The 21,642-nt window shown below is 42.8% G+C and overlaps 1 protein-coding gene across 2 annotated transcripts in view; it reads left to right on the top strand.

Annotated features, from left to right (window-relative positions):
- The window catches only part of LOC125965703 (protocadherin-1), a 79,701-nt gene that overhangs the window by 44,757 nt on the left and 13,302 nt on the right, over positions 1 to 21,642 (top strand). The window contains exon 5 of one of the 2 annotated variants that reach the window (XM_049741579.2): positions 11,766 to 14,133. The exons of the other annotated variant lie outside the window; for it this stretch is intronic. Coding sequence (XP_049597536.1) covers positions 11,766 to 11,824 — 59 coding nt within the window. The 3' untranslated portion in view covers positions 11,825 to 14,133. Of the gene's footprint in view, positions 1 to 11,765; positions 14,134 to 21,642 lie in introns of those variants that run through there. 2 annotated transcript variants of the gene reach the window in all.

Here is a 21,642-nt window from a genome sequence, read left to right as displayed (position 1 = left end):
CCACGCACACTCGCCACCGACAGGAAGTGGACACATTAGCGGCGCAAAGCAGGCTAGAGCCGCCGGCATTAGTGTCCATTACGAGAGCTTTTAGAGTGCAGCGAGATGCAAGCGAGCAGATCTTCATGAAGCAGGAACGCAAGCCAATGTTGCGGACGGCGCCGCCAACTCTCATCATGATGAGGTTGTTCGGTCTCTGTGTTCGGCTAACAATTTTGACAGCAGGGCATTCCGAAAAGTCATTTCCAACTAACTTGTGCATGATTTTTTTGTATTTAGTTGCTAGTTGATGACATCATACCATGTTGAGGCTACTGGTTGATGCAGGTTGAATATGTCACATAATGGATGACATAATGACATTATTCGACACGTCGGTGCCCATGTGTCAAGTTGATGATGTCACGAGTGACATCGAAGATTGAGGATATGGCAGGTTGATGGCGACGCCATGACGTCATAGCATGTTGCAGATGTGTTTTTCTGTTTACGCGTACGGTAAATCTTTGTGTCTTGGCTCGTGTAGTAAGTTCAAGGTTTTCCACGAAGCACACAAATGCTGGAGGAGTTACACGACGAGGACGTGCATCAGGCCAACATATATTTCCTCTCTTGGCAGCTTGCTTACTTTGCAAAAAACTAATAATGGCTCTCACACACACACGCGCAGTCATTAGAGCCGGCAGTGTTCGAGTGTGTTCAAAGGCTTTCCAGGCTGAACAACGCACACGCTGGCAGCACCGTTGCGTAACCATGAAAGCGGACGTCCACGCTTTTGGAAGTGGGACACTCACTGAGAGATGGGCTGACGAAACTGCCGTCCTGAGGAAGAGTGCGTGTGAGTGTGTGTGATGCTCATTAGCCGGCAGATAAAAGCGCCACTGATAGGAGAGGTGATTCCTCCCCATGGAAGCACACGCGCATCTTCCTCCTCTCCGTTTTTGTGTTTTGCTATTTGTGTGGCAGAGTGATCGCTTGCTGTGATGTGGAGGAGCTTTGCGGGGAGCTCTTCCCGTGCACCCCCCCCCCCCCTCCTCTGCGTCTCCCCACCCGATGGATGTAGAGAGAATACGAGGTGGATTTATTTCCAGGTCTGTTGTTTATTTCAGCTTATCTGTGTTGGACGTTTTGTACACACACAGGGAGTAAAGCGTCTTGCCTTTTATACGGAACACAGCAAAAGAGAAGATTGACACCATTGTCGGTGTTCACACAGCAACACAGCAGCGATGCTGTTCTGTCTGTTAGTAATCAACCCAGGAACAAGGTTTAAACAAGACAGAATTTCCAATTAGCCTTTTAAACAAGGATGGGCCTTATACCAGTTTCCAAGTCAGGATGCAAGTGTTTTCAAAATACAAAAGTGTCTGAGCCAGGTGAAAGGGTTTGGGTTACAAGCCAGGCTTTGGGTTTTAAAGAACGGACTCAATTTAGGATTTCAAATGAACGTTTCAAGCCAGAGTTAGGGTTCAAAAAGACAGGGATGAGGTCTCAATTTAGGGTGTTGCGTTAGGGTTTGAAATTAAGGTGTCAAACCCGGGTTAGGATTAAAAAATAAGATTTCAAGACTGATTTTAATACTGTGACCCCATCACATGATCCCCCTTTGTTGGTTTCTGCGTAAAACACACGTCATTTAGAGGCACTGAAAATGTAGATAGTAATAAGCATAACCTAAAACAATCCACATATGTGACATGATGGAGGTTAGCGGCACGTGTCGTTGTGATCTAAAGGCGGGTTGCCCAAAGCCGCCACCCGCTGGCTCTTGGCTCAGCTCCTGTCCTGCCAGCTGTTCCCGGTGAGTTCTGACGATGCAGATGGCCCAGCGACCGACGGGAGGTCTGGGGTCAGTAAGCCGTCCAATGAGAGCACAAACTCAGCGGGGGAGTTTGCCACAGGTCTGGTCGCTAGGTTAGCGCTGCATTATGGGATCTAATGAACGCAAGGCACAGTGTGCGTGATCTCGGCGGGGGATGTAAACAGGTGTGTGTGTGTGTGTGTGTGTGCATGTGTGTATGAGTGCGAGTGTGTCCCTGGTGTGTCTAACTTTGTTTTCGTGCTGACCTGTCCCTGTCCTCAGAGATAAGTCGCCATGGAAACAAGGAGACACCCACTGCTGGTGTTGTTGTCGTGGATGATGGGGTTAATTGTCTATGGAAAGTTACCTGACACACGCACACACAAACACATGCACGCACGCATATTACATTTCGGAAAGAAAATGAGTACGCTTAGTGGCACACACATAGAATGTTAAACACTTTCCTCTATACAAGAGAAATCAGCAAAACTAAGAAAAAAAATGAGATCAAATGCATGTTAGCATTGGCTACAGGGTTATGCTAATTTAGCAATTTTGCTTAGCATTAGGCTTATGTGTAAGAATTTGCATCCAGTGTCTGGCTTAGCAATTGGTTCGTGAAAAAAGAAACAAAAATAATTTTAATGTCTCCAAATATCTTTAAGTGAGACAGTAAAAGGTATCAAGTGAACACAAGTTGCAAGGCAGTTTAGTTAAGAACATTCTGGGACACGTAGACCTCCTGCCAGTCACTTCCTGTGTCAAAATAAAAGCTTTCCCTAGCTGCCTCTCCTTCACTTCAATTAAAATGTTGTCGGAGGCAATTAAAATGGGTGGCGGCTGATGGATTAGCCGTGGCTTAAAGGTGCACGCTGGCCTCATAGCGCCAATTAAATGTCGCGCTCGCTAATTAATGAGCAGCTCACGGTAAACGTGCACTCTTAAACCAATATTGGGAAAAAAAACCTACTCGAGCGTTTCCTGTCACTCACTCTGATGCTGATGACAGGATTAAAAAACATTAGTGCTAATATGGCTAGAGGAAAGAAATATTAGACTTTAATGCTGTAACTCAGTAATCCATTCTGAAATGTGTCTGATTGGCACAAAATCCGACACGCATGTTCATCATGACGTATGGAATCAAAATAAAACTCCATTTTGGGCTCGTGTCCTTTTGGTTTGAAGTTTCAGAAATATTTGTATCATCATAATGCACCCATTAGTGTTGAAAATATGACACAGAAATGTTCATTACCAAGGCCAAGAATCAAATTCTAACCTATGATAGGAGACAAACAGCCATAGGTACCTGAAAATGGACTTCAAACCGCTTTAAGAGTCATCATTCAAAACCAATTGTGTTACTCTTGCAGGACCAGCTTAAAATTGAGTGACCATATTCACCCACATTGCACCTGTTGCTAACCAACAGCTGCCACCTTTGGCGCCATCTCAAACCAGCAGGCGTTTATTTGTGTTTTTTTTTCTTTTCTGTGTGTGAAGTAGAGCAAATGATAGCTCGTTGCGCTGCCTTCTTGTGGCCACGCTGCGAAGGCTTTGCCAGGTCCTTCCGAGCAGCCACCCGCCCGCCAATTATCCGCCCTGCTGGCGTCCCTTCAGCCGAAGCAAGCGGCGATGAAAGTGGCCACGTTTGAGCGGACGCCTCGGCATTCATCCGCCGGGCGACCTCTCTGACCCGTCGGCACAGGCCGGCCAATTAGGACTGAGGCGTGAATGGAAAGATGGGGGCGGATGGGGTGTTCATGCAGGGCGGTTGTCACGGCAACACGTGCTTTTGATGCTTGCTATTTTATGTGGGCTAACAGACAGAGCGTGGAAGAGGGCGGCGGTCCAAAGCCAGGAGGTAATCGTATGTTAAGTCTTGAATTGAGTTGACAAACACTGTTCCATACACTAAATTACAAAATTAAAAAATACAGTGGATAGATAGGCCCGTCTGAAGTTTGCTAGAGAGCACTTGGATGATCCAGAAGAGGATTGTGAAAATGTCATATGGAATGTCAAACAACAGACTGTACTGGCTTAAGCAGGGGGACACGTCAGGCACTCCAGGATTTGAGTCCCTGGTTACTGATGGTAGTCTTTGTTACTTTGGTCCCAGCTCTCTGCAGGTCATTCACTAGGGGGACCCAGTGTGGTTCTGGGATTTTTGTTCACCGTCCTTGTGATCATTTTGACCCCACGGGGTGAGATCTTGCATGGAGACCCAGATCGAGGCCATGATTGACCAAAAACTTCTTTTTCATCATAATTTGCAAATAAATTCTTTAAAAATCAGACAATATGATTTTCAGGATGTTTTTTAAATTTGGTCTCTTATAGTGTACCTATGAAGAGAATTACAGAGAATTTGCACAATTGGTGGCTGACTAAATACTTTTTTTTGCCCCACTGTGTGTGTCTTTGATCATACCTTTTGAAACTTTACTGTTCCATGTGATATTATACCTGAAAAATGCGCCAGCCATGAAAAGAACCGGTCTGAAGCAATGGGGGATAGCTGTTTGGCCACCAGCCTTCTGCTTCACAGGATTTTTAGCAGATTACGAGGGGAGGTTTTTGGGGAGGAGAGACGTCGGGATGGAACAAAAAAGACGGCAGCTAATCCACAGTGACCCTCCACTAATCCACTTATTTGTCACGTATTAGCGCAACGATCCCTCCCGAGTTAATCAGGTTTTCCGCCCAAAGGGTTTCCGACACAGCGGGGGTAAGTGTTCGTCCAAACAAACATGTCTGCGCTCAAATTTGGGCCGAGTTTATTATGGTCTCAGCTACGTATGCTTGCATGCTCATAACAATAACTTTCTGGAAACATTTCCAGGTTTGGATTGTCAGGATGTCTTGAATGGCCTTCGAGTAAAAAGGGTTATTGGGTTAATGGGCGAGTTACGTTGATTAGAGAATTGTATGAATGAGTTGGGTTAGTATTGGATGAAAGTTGGACTAACCCTAAAGCCAATCTTTCTCTTGGGTTACGAGTTTTTGGGTTGTGATAGAAGTCCAGGCTATATATTTTTCTCTTTTTTTTTTAGGTTTAAATGTGATTTGAGGATAACAAAGATTTATATAAAGGATAGTTTGTTAGGATACATTTTCGGGCTTGTGGCCAGTCCTTGAAAAATGAAATACCGCAGAGATTTAAATTTCACAGAGATTCAAATAGAGGAAAAATATCTTTTGAACCACATCCAGTTGTCAAAATATTTTGTAAACATGTAGACAGGAAAACGTTTCAACTCTTGAGGTCGTGTAACTTTGTGAGGAAGGACGAGCGATGAGAAAGAAGTGCGAAGAATGGTAGGCAGATGATCTCAGGATTAGACATAGACGGGCAGGTAATCCTGGTTCGGGAGCTCGTTAGCCTACATGCGACTAATTACGATGAGATTTGTACTGCAGGCCGCTTACTCGGGGACAAGATCAAGTTAACAGTTTGATGGATTGATATTTCTTGAAATTATTATTGATTTTGTGGTCTTTAGAACAAAACCAACATTTTTTGGGAGACTTTCATTGCTAGAGCAAACTTGCTACCTAGCTTGTTAGCTTAGCATTAGACACACGTCCAGTCCACGTCCTTTGTCATTTTTACTATTTCTGCAAAATTTTGGTGAGCTTGGACGTTTTACTTGGTAAAAAAAGTTTGTCTATTTTACATCTTGGAGATTGTTGTCATGTTTAGGATTTGGCCTCTACGTGCTAGAAATTCCTGCACTTTCTTTAATATTGCTGTTGTTTTGACTCATCTGATTAAATCATTAATTTAGTAAGACCCTGAACAATTGTGATTCTCAACAAGCCGAGTAAAAATGATTGAACCCAAAGCGGAAATCCCTCGCTTGTGGTTAGTCGAATGAAAGCTGACACAAAAATGACAACTGCAACATGCCTCGAATGTCCAATTCCAAAAAAAAAGTTGCCTCTTCCTCACTTTCTTCCTGTGCCATTTCCTTCTCCTCCTCCTCCTTGTTTTTCATGCGTTTGGGTATTGGCTTTTGACTATCGATTGTCACGCTTAACTTACTTACGGCCTTGGAGTGTTTTCATAAAAAAGTATCACGTACTGAAGCCATTTCGTTTTTTTACTTCAAAGTAAATGATTGCCATTCACAGGAAAATCGCCTGAAGTCATCCACCTCATTAGCGCCGCGATTCCTTCTCTTCACTCCTTCAGCCAAATCTTTAATGTTCCGATCGCAGTTTTTTTGGGGTGTGAACTCATCGCACCGAAACTCCATCTTGAATGTGATAGATGTCGTGTGGCAGGAAAAGACCCCACAAACCGATTCTTCAAATCATTTGGCCAGTCTCAATCGAGTTCCCGACCCGCAACCAATCAGAAGCCAACGAGATCCAGGTGCTTCCGCTATACGCCGAGCGGGCTGAACAGTGATCCGCTAGCCGTGATTGGATTATCCCGTCACCCGCGGCGCGCGATCTGCCCATCCTGCCTCGGCTCGCCCGGCCGCATCCCGGCCTGGCTGATCCTAAGCAGATTTGATAGACAATAGCATTATATGTCATTACGCCCGCGCCACATGGCTTACATTAACACTGGGCGGCAGGACGCCAGGGAGGGGGCGGACGTGTGGCAGGTACCAGTGGGATAAAGCCTCTTTGTCCAACTGAATTCTTCTGATGGAGCCCCAATGTACATTTAGGACTGTCCAAACTCCAACCAGGGAGCCATTTGTGCCCTGTGACATATACTAAAATTCACTATTGTGTAAGGTTACTGAAACAATGCCATCCATTAAAAAAAAAAAAAAAATCACACTTTTCCTGCCTACCTACAAATCTAGCGCAAAGCGTAGTCCAAGCGCTTTTGAGTTTTCTTTCTTTTGGTATTTTGGCGCAGGTAGAAAGAGGCGTTTGCGCCGTTGTGGGAGTGAACACAACCAACCGATGGTAGCTGCTACCCTCATTGCCTTTACATTCAGTGCATGAGAGTCACACGGTCTACTTGGCGCAATGAGTTGCTGGAGTCCATTCGTAAGATTCGGGCAAGCCAAGCTCAATTAAAAGTAACCGTAGGAAGATCTCCACAGCCCCACAAATAGTCAGGGGTGTGCTATCAATATATATTCACAATGATAATACATTCAATGAATTGATTTCTACGATGATTCATGATAGTCATGACAGATCTTACCTTAAACTTTATATTTAAAACTCCACAAAAATGCAAACAACACACACATGCAAAAACACACACACACGCACACACACACACACACAAACACAGCGTGTCAATGTTGTTCAGCAGCAGGAACATCCGTCATGCAGCATCACTGAGGGCCACAGATCAGAGTTCACACCGGTGGGGGAGAGGGGGGGGGTCCAAGGACGGAGCCTGGGGGGCCACGCACACACACATACACACACACAAAACACACACAATGTATGGTGACACACATACAGGGCGTCCCGGATGACGGGGTCACCTCCCCCGCAGCCCAGAAACATTTTTCTTCTCCCGTAGGATGACAAAGTCAGAACGTAACAACCTTCTTCCTCCTCGTCCTCTTGTTCCATTAACGGGGCGCTCTGTTCGCTAGCAAGCCAAGGCCGTCAGTGTACAGAGCAGCAGCGTCTTCATTTTCGTCCTCGTCACACCGGCTCACAGCCCAGATGTCTCGGCAGATGTCTGCCGGCTGGCCGGCCGATTCACATGCTTCGGGAACATCCGACAAGTTCCCGACCGGGTGGCAGGTGTCTTGTTCCGCCTCACTCACCTCAACATCACTTCAGGACAACACGACAAAAAAATAATAATATCCTTAAAACTTACAAAATATATATTCTAAAATTCCTGTTATACTATGCGTATTTTCCCAAAATATCACTTCACTCTATTATTCCAAGAAAGTAATCAGACTACTTTCTAAATTAAAAAACCCCAAAGACTTTTCATATTGTAAATCTCATACAACAACTGAAGAAAGACATTTTTGCCATAACAACCCTTCCAAATTGGTGTGTAACCCTTGTGTGTGTATTTTCACACGTTTGTATACTGAGAGGAAGTCATGAGTCACTTCTCAGAAATACAACCGCGTCTGTGCGTGTGTGCAAAAATATATAGCCATCAGTGTGCGGCAGCACGTAAGCGTTGAGTTTCATCTCCGCCTCCACTTGTGTGTACCTGTCGTGCGTGTGCTTGTACACGCGTGTGTGCGTTGTTTTCTGGCGCATATCTCACACTTGTGACAGGAAGTCAATTTCCTATTTGCAGTTTGTTGTGGTGACGATTGGTCCAGTCGGAGTTGATTTGTCTTGCTGACGACCAATCGGATCCCCCTTATATAAAAAAGTAAATCACAGCACACAAAAAATGGGGTGAGTGTATTTGGGTTTGCTGTAGTCTAATTCGTGCCAAAAGAAAAAAAATCTGTTTTTAGATGAAGATACAGGCAGTGGGGTATTCAAGTGTTTCAGTTTGCAGAGGTATTGCAGAGTGTAAACGTTTTAAGTGAGCAGGATGGGGAAAAAAAAATCAAATATTGCACAGTGGTTGACAGATTGTGATGTCAGTAGCTCTGGAGTCTGATGGAGTCTGGGGAGAAGCTGCATTTTATTTTTTTATTGATCTGGCTGTCGTGTGTGCCATGTTTATTGTGGTGTATATAGCTTGACATGATGATATTCAGATCCTGTTTTGTGTTCCATAAACCTTTAAAGTCGCATATTTATATCATCTATGTCTAACTTATCATAGCTATGTCATATTCTGTTGATTTAAACACACTTCTAATGTTGCCGCATTCATTTCATATTTCGTCTCAATACCTGACATCGTGTAACTTCAGTTTAGTTTTTTTTGCTGATCAAATCACTTTTCAATCCACTTTTTTCAAGGTGCATGTACTTCAAGGGTCAGGAACAAAATGAACGCTTGTTAACGGTAGCGAGATGCGGGTGCCCGAGGCTTTTTTTTTTTTTGGGAAGTCAAGATGGAGACAGCGCCGACATGAAAAAACAAAACCTTCTTTTAAAGCGGGCGGGAGAGGCATACTGCTTGAGGAGTGTCGGCGTCGGCGACGCTTCTGCTTGCACCTTCATTGTGCGGCGCACAAAAGAGCAAATGAAAAGGCGGCCGGGTGTGTGAATGCAGCTTGAAAAGGCAGAAATTCAAAAGGCCCGGCGGATTATCTACTAAAGCTACACGAACGTTCGAGGCCAAGGACTCGAGTGGACCTCGCTCATGCTAACATGCTAACATTAAAAACGTCTTATTTGATTCATTTTCCTTTCATTTAAACGTCTGAAAAGCTTCACACCTAGTACGTGTTTGCGTTGTCACGCCAGTCCATTCAGTCAAACTGCTGCCTCGATTGACCTGTTGAATTCAGTTTTCATTCCAATATTTGGAATTCCACACAACCACCGCAACGACAGACACCGGTGGATACGATCAGCACATTTTTTTGAGTAGAAGATCAAGAACAGGCGACAAATTTCTGCTTATCACATCATTCCTGAGCGAGAGAAATGCCAATAGGTTGGAAAACAAGAAGACAAGAGGAAGAGGTGAAAAAAAAAGTAGTTGAAGGAGGATGAAGTAAAGTGAGTAGGAGGAGAGAAAAGAAAAGGGGACAAACAGGAGGATGAAAGGCAAGAGTGGCAAGAGAGGGAAGAGAAGTAGAATGAGGATGACTGGGAGGAAGAAGAGGAGGAGGAAGAACAATGAGCAGCAGCGGGAGGAGGAAGTAGGGACGTGGAGAGAGGAGAGAACAGAAGAAGAAAATGAGGAAGAAGGAGATAGTGAGATGGAGGACAAAGACGAGAGAGGAAAAGGAGACAAATGCAAAAGGGGAGGAGAGGAGGAAATGTTAAAATAATGATGAGGCGGAGGAGATAAATGAGGAGGAAGATGAAGATGAGGAAGAAATTGATAAAGAGAGATGAGGAGAAAATGAGTATCGGGAGAGAAAGGAGGACGAAGAGAAAGGAGGAAGAAGAGGAGAAAACAGAAGCTGGAGAGCAACAATCATCGCCGACCGACAGCGAGACTCTATTTAGTGTTCTTAAAAGATTTAAATGACACGCACGCATGCACACGCACACACTCATCACTTTTTTTGGTTTATTGTTGAAGGTGTGACCCACGTGTCATTCTTTCTCTGGAGTGTTTTTTTTCTCTCCCACGCATGTCCTCTCAATGCCTCCTCATCTCATCTCATCTCATCTCATCTCATCTCATCTCATCTCATCTCATCTCATCTCATCTCATCTCATCTCATCTCATCTCGTCTCCTCTTCTGTGGTCTTTTTTTCCTCTCCTTTGTGATTCTTTTTTAAATCCTTTTTCTGACTTTCTTTTTCCACTCGCCTTTGACGGACTGGAAAAAAAAAATACCTTGACTGCAGCCGGTCAAGTCGGAAGTGCGTCACTGGCGTCCTTTTCATGTGCGACACAACACGCTACGTCCGTGCGACACGTGCTTGCCATCTTCACCTTCACTCTGACTGCGACTTGTCTTCTCTATTGTGGGACAGAGTAACCTTGGCATACATTTATTACTACACAATGTATTAGGATCATTTAATACTTAATAAAACAAACTAACAATGACCAACTTGGCACCATTAATTGACTTTTTAGCAAAATTGCTCATAGACTCGACAAACAGCAAAATGGGACCTCTTGTTGGCAACAACTCAAAGAGCGACTAGTGATGCCGTTATTTTCTGGCTTAAAATGTATGTTTGTCTTTCAGCATGATGTAATTACCAGCGATGTACGCTAACCGTGCCTATGTTTAACAACATGGCGTCGGGTGAAGACCCCCATTAAAGATTCATTTCCATGCACATTAAACGTGAGTGGCGGCCATTAGTGCATTTTAGCGTCTTGAAGGAGCTGCGACCATCTTGTGAAAACGTCCGGCGGCACGCAGGACTTCTTTGCTGATGTGTTTGTTTGCTTTGAGGCAATCTGCTTGCGACACGCGCCTCTCATTAGCATAAAACAAATATTTGCTGTATTTCCTCAGCGGAGTGTAAATGACTGCAGTCAGAAGAGACCGTTTGTAATGAGGAACACGCCAAGCCGCATCATTTTTATTTCATACTTCAATCACACTTTATTAGCGCGGTTAAGTATATGTATTCATAAATCTCTCCAGGGCCTAAAATGGCTGCTTCAGGCAGATTTACTCTGTATTTCCAGGCAAGGATTCTGAGATTTTGTTGTGGGTCTACTCATGTTTAGCAAGTATCGTGTTGCTAACTGAACTGGCTTTCAAGTGTTGACTTTTATTTTTTTATCTAGTTGAGCCAAAAATGGCTGCTTTGAGTCAAAATGGTAGATTTCTTTTTTTTTGGCATGCCTTCATTGACTTTTTTTATGAATCATGATAGACATGTCTACCGCATTTCATGCTACTTAGTCAAAACGGCTTAGTTTTTTTTATAAACCAGTTTTCTGCAATTGAGCCACATAAGACTAAAATGGTCGCTTCAGAATGTGTTCTCACGAAAGGAAAACAAAGTGCTAACTTGCTTAACTTAATTAGTAAGTAGACTGCCGTTGTGATGCTAACCGTGGCTCATGATGCTACTATGTCTGTTTGATTTCATATAAAAAAACGTCTTAGTGTTTTGTAGGTGACGTTTATGGTCTTTGCTTATGTTTACTGAACCTAAATACGCATTCAATTTGCATATTTGCATTTTTTCAAAGGTTTTATATTTTTAGTCTTGTGTTTGATGTCAAATGATGAGAAATGTACATACTATTTTTTTTTCCAAGAATCCATTTTGCTTTACTGGTAAATTTTTTTCAAGCCACTACTATTTTGAAATCCCATCTCTCCCTCCATTTTTTGAATTTTTCTTTTTGTTTTCTTTTTTTGCATGGACTGTGCTCTTGTGCCTGGCGTGACCTGAGGTGAACTGAGGTGTAAGACGTTGCGTGTCTATCCTCTCGTAGGTGCAGCGTCGTCCAGCAGCCAGCCGGAGAGGGCGGCCGGACTAAAAAGACTTCCTTAAGACAAAAAAGTCCCAAAGACACTTTTTTTGTCTTCTCTTTTTATTCTTCCTGGTCCATTTTTAACACTATTGCGCTTTTTTTCCCAGTCTTTGTTGCATTTGTATTGATTTTTTTTTCCACGCTCCTGAATGAGTTTTTGTGCTTTCTTGGAATGAGGAAAACGTTTTTGGGACGCCCATGGACTGACTGGATTATCAAGTTTTTCTTTTTCTTTTTAACCTCTTTTTGATTTTTTCACAGCATTAGGGTTACTTTTTTTTTTTTTTAAACTTAATTTGTGTTTGTTTCGGAGGACAGGGTGAAAATTACAATGGCTCTCACTGGACAGAATTCCTGCCAGAAAAGTGAGAATTATTTATTTATTTTTTGAATTGGTCTGAATAAATTTCATTGTTAAAATACTTTAAAACCACTGGCCAAAAAAACCTATAAAGCTTCTTTTCATTGAGTATGTTAAACATGATGTAACAGGAAGTACGATCACAGTTTAAACAGGGTTTCCATAGATCCATAACAAGCATCTTGAATCTAACCCAAATGAACCAACCTTAAATTTACTAACAGTAAGCTCAATTTACCCAACTTCAAACCTCAACTTTAACCTTAGCTCCAAACCATACCACCTACCCTAAATTGACCAAACACACCCTTAACCAATTAACATCAACCAAACTAACCCTAAAACTACACCCAGCAAATCTAGTCAACTTAAGATCGAAAACAGTCCCCTAACTTTAACATTTACCCCAATGAAACCTTCTAACTATGAATTGACTAACTTGAACCCAACTAACCCTAACCATTTAAAGCCAAATCCTAATTGAAACCTATCCATAATGTACTCTAGCAATAGCCACTAAATTATTGTAACTAACTCTAACTAAACTTGAACACTGAGTCTAGGGGTCACCAACCTTTTCGAAACTGAGCTACCCAGGTTATCAATTAATGCAAGTGCAAGACTGATACATTTAAAATTATGAGGTGAATAAACTTGCCAAATTACCAGTCCACTTAATACATTTTCACCCTGACTAACCTTAGCCGACTAACACAAACCTGATCTTGAATTAAAAAAAAAAACTGTCCCTTCAAACCCTAGTCCTAAACCAACCCTAACTACACACTCAAATTCTTCAAATGCTAACCTCCAAACGAATACCTAAAATCAAATCCAAAAAATAACAAAAGAATTCCAATGGCACAACAACTTTTGATATATTTTCTTTGTGCTTGGTAATAACTGAAAATGTGTAAAAAAAAATCTAATGCAAATTTTATATTACAGATAGGAACTACTCCCAATAATCATATTTCACAAATGATAGGTCTTCATCGTGACTTCCTGAAAGCAGTTCAAAGAATTGACAATAATACTACTACATGTTCAAATAATGACAACAACCACATTATCGTTTAGCTCTATTGCATTATTAGCAATTTGCTTTTGCTGAAGTAAAAAAAAAAAAAAAACTTCTCCCTAAAAAGCAGTTTTCCTTTATTTGCTTGTTAAAGTCTCTGATATTTCAACGGGTTCTGTACTAGTTGCTAGGCTAAGTGGGCAGGCTAGCTTGCTGGGCAATGTGGCTAGGGTAGAGTGCTAGGCTAGGATAGATGGCTATTGTGAATGACAAAGTGTCAAACGGCATGGAGACGATGAGTGTTCTTTCAGATAAGCGCAATTTTTCTCTATTAAAAACAACAACAAAATTGTAGCGTTCTTTCAGAAGACTGGAGATGGATTAATGGAATTTAAATCCATTTCAATAAGAAAATATAATTTCATATACGTGTAAATTAAGTTATGAGTTTGGGGAAGGCACAAATTAAATTCGTAAGTCAAGGTTAGGGTTAAAGCGCTACCAAGTAATTGATTGTCTGACAAAAAAAATCACTAAAACCATTAACATCAACTTCTCAAATCTGTTATGCCACATCGGAGTAATTAAATGCACTTGTTTGCAAAGAAGTCATGACTTGGCATGACAACAGCTCATACGACTTTAACTTTTGTTAACAAACCGAAAAGTGTTACTATGTAACCTACCAAAACATTCTTAAGTCCCGCCCTCCACGCAAGCTGTCAATCAAGCCTTTCTTCTTATCAATACCTAATAGTTGAATGGACTATTTATTGCGTGTCGGTAATAGTAGTTTGTGAGTGTGTATGTGTGCGTGTGTGTGTGTGTGTATTATGGGATGTAGTCATTACTTGGGGGGCTATAGCAGGAGGTTGTGCCTGTGAATGTATTTATGATGATGATTTGTATTCACACGTTTTTATGACAATAAAGTCGTGCTGAGCTTATGTAGTGTGTTGATTAATTCACCATAAAATTTGGTAGGCTTATCAATCATGACTAGACCCACAAAAAGAAAGAAAGAAGCAGTGCCCAAAATGTCACTGGAAGTCTGCCATTATGGTTTGAAACAGATATTTTAGGCTCATTTTGGCAAATTACGCAACTTAAAATTTTTTGCACCAGATGCGAAATGTCTATTATAAGCAGACCCACAAAAAAGTCTCAATAAGCCCTTCCTGAAAAAACACAGGTTGTGTGACATTCTTTGTTTTGACGACCAAAGTCAGTTATTTAACAAAACACCAAAACGACTCTGAACATATACAGATCTTTATTCTTTTGTTAGCAATGTGGCTTTGGTGGTGATCTACTCGACGCTTTTTCAAAATCTAATTCCGCATGTTTGTTGTTTGAAAAACATTTAGATTGGTCCCATTTTGTATGTAACAAAAATTTGGCATTTGAACGGACTCTTGTGATTCATTCATCCATCTATTATCAGTAGCACTTATATGAATATAAATTGGCTCAATACAAAATCTATTTTATGTTTTTGTGTGTTTTGTTTAGTTTATTGATTTAATTCATTAAACAGCAACATTGTTATAATCCTGCTAACTGTGTCGTATTAAGCTTGTGGCATCCCAAGACTTTTGCCCACGGCCAAGCATTTATATATGTAGGAAGCCATTTTGATTTTAATTGAGGTTTCCCTAATAATTAACATTCCCCAGCTCACATTTTAATCTCATTTGGTTTCAGGCCTTTTTTGGATCATGAACATCGGATCATGCCGCTTCTTATCGCAATTTATGTTGCGTTATCTTTGGTGGCAAATAGCCAGCTAAAAATGTATTTTGTGTGTGTGTGTGTTCATATTTAGTGCTGCTGTTATATTTTAATTAAAGTTGAACAGCGGGCTTAATTACTGCCATGATAAACAACATCTTTCTCGTTCGCACTTGCCTGTCTTCAAAGCTCGGTCAAATGCACGCGTGTGCACACACACAAACACACACACACACACACACGATGTCTGTGCGGTGATGTAACACATGTGAGTTTATGGCTCTTAATGAAAACTGAGGCCACAGTCCCAGAATCCCAACACTAATCACCATCCCACTCTCTGGACACCACACACACAAACCAACACTGATACTGTGCGTGTGTGTGCATATGCAGTCATCCATTTTGCCACACTCCACACTAGAAGACTGTATGGGGGTGCCACAAGTCAAGCGTGCAACACAGACTGAATTTTTCCTTTTAAGTCTCACAAAAAATATCAGCCCCCATAGCCAGTTTGACTTATCAACATACATATGGTAGGAATGTCCATCATGAGTTGACCCACAAAAATATTTCAAGAAGCCATGCCTGAAAAGAAACAGGAAGTCGGCCATTTTGGTTTGAAATACCCATCTTAGGGTTATCCAACTCAAGGGCATTTTTTTATTTTTATTTAAAGCCAGCTGTCTCTGGGCGGGGTACACCCCAAGGTGGTTGCTATCCTGTCCACTGTGCTTTTTACATAGTTTTTAATCCCATATGCCAGCTTCACGTAGCTACACGTAGCTACATTCTATACATGTCATAAGTTAACACAAAATAAGTCTGAAAACCATACCTGGAAATAGAGTCATTTTCAAAATCAATTCAAAATATTACACAATATAATATTTTAGGTTGCTTTGGGGGCAAAGATTTTTTTTTTTTTTAGAAGGAAATACTTAGCAGCTACTTGCTATTTTTCTGTGCTGTTAAACATAGTGTAGCGGCTAAAGAGCGTCAGATTCCCTTGAGAGGCCAAAAACCCTTTGAAAAGAAGAGTTGGATTTAACCGCAGCCAAATGAAGGCCGGCGTAAGTGCTAATAAAGCGCCGCGGCGCAAGCGTTACGATGGCAGATAAAGCTAACCAAGTGTTTAGCGGCCGCGCGTCACAAATTAACAGCGTCGGGAGTGGAGCCGTGTTTTGGCGCCGTGAATCAGAGAATAATGAGAGTTTATTAAGCGCTTGCCCCGCTCAAAGTGGCAACGCGAAATGGACGTTAAAAAAGCTCAGCGCTAATTTAATTTTCTTTTTTTACGAGCCGCACACTGTCTGCATCTGCAAGCGCTAAAGGGTCGTATTCGCACATCGGATACCCGTACGGGAAGAAAAGGTGACAATAAATCATATTGAACCTCCCACCGAGAATTTCATTAGCCCTTTTCACACGTCACCATCAAAACCCATTTGTGTGAAATGAGCTAACACGAGAAACTCAAGCCAAAGGAGAGCTATTCATTTTCTGGATTCTGAGGTTGTATTAAATGTTTAATAGGGGGAAATGATGGCTGTGTGAAAAGGTACAGCAGGGACCGGGCGGTTTGAGGTTTATCCGGCATTTGTGGCTTTATCAGTGGGAGATCAGTTGTTGGACTAGTCTACTGGCAATTAGCATAATATAGTAGCCGCGGTGTTCGAGGCTTGCTGGTTGGGATGGTGGCTGTGTGAAAGCAGGGACGGGGGTGTAAAGTTTAACAGATGACACCTCTTCTGCCCTGTTTTGTCGAAAAAAAATGTTGCTCTTCAATTATATGTGATCCCAACACAGATGTTGTGTTAAAAACAATTGTCACTGTCTGACAACTATTTCATAAAAGATTTTAGTGGATAAATGAAATGACGAGATAGATACACTTTGGTGTTGGTGGATAAATTAAATAACGAGTCAGATACATTTTTCATCTCACTTCAAATTCAGACTGAAGCCATGATTTCAGAACTTCCCTCAAGGCACTGGACTAGATTTGATAGATGGATGAATATACTTCAGGTGCCACGTGAGAGGACGTTTCAGAGCGTCCCTGAAGGCTAAACACAAGCTTGCTCGATGAACGGATAGACATCATACAAGTACAGCAGATAGATAGTTGGAGGTATTTGGAGCCATCACTCAGTTGTCATGCGAGAGGAAAGCTGTGATTTCAGAATGTCCCTGAAGGCAACACCTGACATAGATAGATACCGGAACATCAAATACACTCAAGGTCTATGACCACAAAGACAAGCAGAAAGAATTGTTGGTATCATTTGATCTCATTATCACCCACACCTTGTTGTTATATTTAATGAAGGCGACATGTTAAATTTGACCAAAGTGGCCTTAAAAATGTCTTTTAAACATATTTTTAAACCTGCAACCACCCTGTGAAATGTCTTTGTGCGTGCATGTGTGTGTGCCTTTGTGAGTGTCCCAACTGTCCTCCTTAATGAGGAAACACAGAGCCGACTAGTTTGTAGAAGGAACCTTCCAACCTCTATTACTGCAATAGTTACAGTGTGTGCTTCAAGTGTGCGTGTGTGTAACGTGTGTGCGTGTCCCAGTCTGTCCCCAGTAAACAGCGACTTCTCATTAAAGCTTTCTGCTCGGCTGCCGGCTGACTCCTGCAGACCACCGTGATAATCCACTTCCCAGGACACAAACTCGCACGCAGGCACACACACACGCACACTCACACAGACACACACACTCGCAGTGCCTTGGCGGTCACCTGTGGCGAAGATGAGAGAGGAGAGGGATGAGAGTGATGGAGGTGGAGGAATGAGACAAGAGTAAATATGATGTTTGACTTGTTTTGTGTAGATGAGAAGGAGAAAGGAGGGGTGCGACCGAAGAGGAAAAAGGAAAGCTATGCTCGAGGGGAGAAGAGAAGAGAACTAAAGGAGAGGTAGAGGATTTTTTTTATGTTGGAAGAGATCTAGAGTAGCGCTGCAGAAGATAAAGCAGTGGACGACAGGAATGAGTTTTTCAGTAGATCCAGATCTAGAAGGGAAGAAGAAAATCTAGTGTAGAAGAACGGAGGAGCGATATGAGTTGGAGAGTCGAAGAGAGGAGTTACAGAGTAGAAGACTTGATCATTAAGACAAAAAAAGGGGTAGAGATCTAGAGGAGGACACAGAAGCAAAGAGATGAGAACTCGAGTGGGTAAGAAGATTAAGGAGGGAACAGAAAATATCTGAAAAAGTTAAGATGTGAGAACTAGAGGTGAGAAAGCAGTCGACATGAGAGGGGAGAAGTAGAGTTGAAGAGATGAGATGGAGATGTGGTGAAGATGGGAGATCCTGAGAAGAAGGAAGATCAATGAGAGCGATGATCTCCAGGGTGAAAGAAATCTAGTGGCGAGAGGGGAATTATAGAATATGAGAAAAAACATCATATAGAAAAGCAACAAAACTGAAATGGTGAAAATATAGAGATTTAAATGCACACAGTCATAACGGGATCCCTCCTTTGCTAGCTTTTGTCTCGGAAGCAAAGAAAAAAAAAGCCATATCTGCATTTACATCTTCAATTCAGTCTGTGGGCCTCTGGAGCCCCTTTCACGTAATCAGATTGTATTTGTGTGGCAATATGATGCTGGGTTCTGTGTGAAAAGCCCAAGTTGAGAAAAAGGCAGACTCCACCATAATGTATGTCATGAAACTCAGACTGCATGAGAAGCAGGGCGAATTGCCCTTGCCCTCGTTCTATGACGCTGCCTTTGACGTGGCGCACGACACGGCGGAGCAAAGTCAAGTGCTGTGAAAGTGTTTCGACAGAGGGGGTAGCGCCACGATGAGTTAGTGCTGTCTTCCCCCGCTTAATCCTGGGATATTATCGCCTCCTCTGCGTGTAAGGATTAGCCTCCCCTCTGAGCTCCAGCATAGGGGCTCGCTCCTGCTCCGCTCAGTCCAGCCACGAGCCCTCCTTGGCGACTATGCTTGCGGCAGCGATCCCCCTCCATCACCTCTACCACCGCCTTCCACCTCCTCCAGCTATGCATCGGTGGATTGTTTGGTCCAGAGTGTGGTGCTGAATAGCCAATGAAGGGGACGGCAGCAATGGCGAGTGCGCATCTCCCCGGGCAACACTTAAAACGCCTCCCCCCAATTAACCTCACACACGCACACACACACAAATACACGCACACTGAACAGATAACATGCGCATTGATATGCACTATACAAAGTCATACAGCGCGGACACGCATCAGGGTCACAGGGAGGCTGATGCTCATAATTCATATCACATGCAGTCACATACACAATCACAAACACACACACACACGCTCACTCAAGGAAGCATTAGCACACACAGCTTGGTGCAGGATTCTGTATTTACAATTCGGGTCACATAAGCACAGATAAAAACACACCAAGGCCAACATGGGTCACTGGTGCCATTGACTATAGTAAACCAATGCACGCACACGTGCACGCACGCCATGCATACACAACACACACACACAGTCTTACTGTAACAGACACTTGTGTGACCACGCACACACTTACATTCGCACGCATGGAAACAGATGAAATGCAAGTAAGACATGCACACAATCGAAATATACACGCACATAATTCACACTTGTGCGCACGCACGCACACACACGCACGCACGCATGCACACACACACACACATATAAACTAGTGAAAAACACTGTTCAATGTAGGTACAATGCACTCCAACACACACACAAACACATAAACAACTGAAATGCATGCAATCACACATAGACATACATAAATACACACACTTGAGAAAACATTTACATGATATGCGGAAACGCACACACACATACACACACTTCCTTCGGGAACAAGAGAAATGAGCTCTCTTCGACCTTCCGATTTGCCGTCTGACTTTCCAGTCACTACAGTAAACTCTTCTCATAGCCGCCGGCGTCCCATTGGCCGAGCTGCTGCTGGGGGGCGGGGCCAAAGCCTCCCAGGCTCGTTGACTGCAAATGGACGCGTCAGACGTCGCATCACATCCTTCACATTTGTTGGCTTAGGGGACATTACGAGGTGTGTGTGTGTGTGTGTGTGTGTGTGTGCGTTTGTGTGTGTGTGTGTGCGCTTGTCTAGAGGCTCCATGTTGTTCTGCTCCAGTTGTGTCGCTCTCTCAGACACCAGCCCTGTCCTCCACGGTCCACTTCCTGTCCATTTCCTGGTGCCCCTTGACCCCTGCTGGTTGACTTGAGACTTCCCGGGGGTCTGAGTGTGTGCGTGTCTGTGTGTGCGTGTGTAATGAAGCGTAAAGTGGCACTCGGATGATTTTCCCTCGTCTTTCTACTGAACTTCACCCTAATCACTGCTCAGTTACAGGAGGCGCTATTACGCACAAGACGTGAATACACTAATACACATCGTCAGGCGTTATTTGGCAGTTAGTTAGCATCTCTACCCTAACAAGGGTTGACTTTGCTGTCAGGGGCAACGCCCTAATGCCCCTTAAAGTAAGAGTTTCACCGGGCTTCTTCCGTTGAGTATTAGATCTCCGTTAAATGCGGCTGAAGACAGTATTGTCAATTTGGTGACGTCATTATTATTATTGTTCTGTTGGAAAATGAAAATCTAAATGGGAGGCTGATATCCAAAATCTCATTTTTGCCCTTCTAAGAAAGTATCTGAGGCAGAACTGTCTGCATAAAAAGGGGGCTTCTGTCTCACTGACCCTCAATGTTGAACTTTTGTCCCTCTGATTTGCTGCTTTCCGTGAAAGGTAGATTGAGAATTGTTTTTTTTTTCAATTTTGGAATACTGTCAGAGGCAGGACTGTCTGTTTATTAAAAATGCATACGTTCCTATTTCTCAGATTTATTGAGCTGTGTGAAAAAATATCCCAACTTCTGAGGAAATATCGGATGCAGGATTTTTTAAGTCTGAAACACACATCACTAAATTAGGGTTTTGAAGTTAACCTATCGATTTGTCAACTTTTGGAGCGGTATGAGAGCTGTGTCAAATTCAATCAATCAATCAATCAATCAATCAATCAATCAATCAATCAATCAATCAATCAATCAATCAATCAATCAATCAATCAATCAATCAATCAATCAATCAATCAATCAAAATGCGACGAAGTGAGTGTCAGGGTGAAATTTTCCCTTCTCCTGATATCTGCCCTCTGTTTTCACTGTTTTGTGTTACGCCATGCATAAAAAATGCAAAACCGGGACGACCGTGTTTAACACCATTGTTCTAAAAAGTACCGACACCGAACATGCGAAAGGAAAAGTTGAAACCGCACAAAAGCATATCAAGAAAAATTCAGGATAAAAAGTCGACGGCGGGTCGCGGGGTCATTGTTGTGGGTTTTGACACATCACTGCCGTTCCCCGTTTGCGTGAAAGGGGGCCACTCAATATTTAACGCACGCTGCGGGAAATGTGCGCGGCACGAGTGGGGAGCGTGTTTGATTCATTATTCAACCTCCTCGCGCTTTTTCTCCCGCTCGCTCTCGTGCTGCATGAGCGAGATAACGGCTCGGCTTCACGCCGTAATTCTTTTGCATCACAGATTAGGCAAAGGAAAAAAACTGAAAAAAACTATGCCATGGAATTTTGCTGAGGGAAAACACGGAAAACAGTCAAAAACTCGTTTCTGTTGTTTTTAATTTCAACATCTAACGATGAAGAAGGCGACGGGAGGACCGTAACCATCCTCTTCCACTTCCCCCGCCGCCGTCATGCAAATATA

This window comes from Syngnathus scovelli, chromosome 1, assembly GCF_024217435.2.
Source record: "Syngnathus scovelli strain Florida chromosome 1, RoL_Ssco_1.2, whole genome shotgun sequence".
NCBI lineage: Eukaryota > Metazoa > Chordata > Actinopteri > Syngnathiformes > Syngnathidae > Syngnathus > Syngnathus scovelli.
Note: the sequence above shows the minus strand (reverse complement) of the source record. Positions and strands in the feature narration are given on the sequence as shown.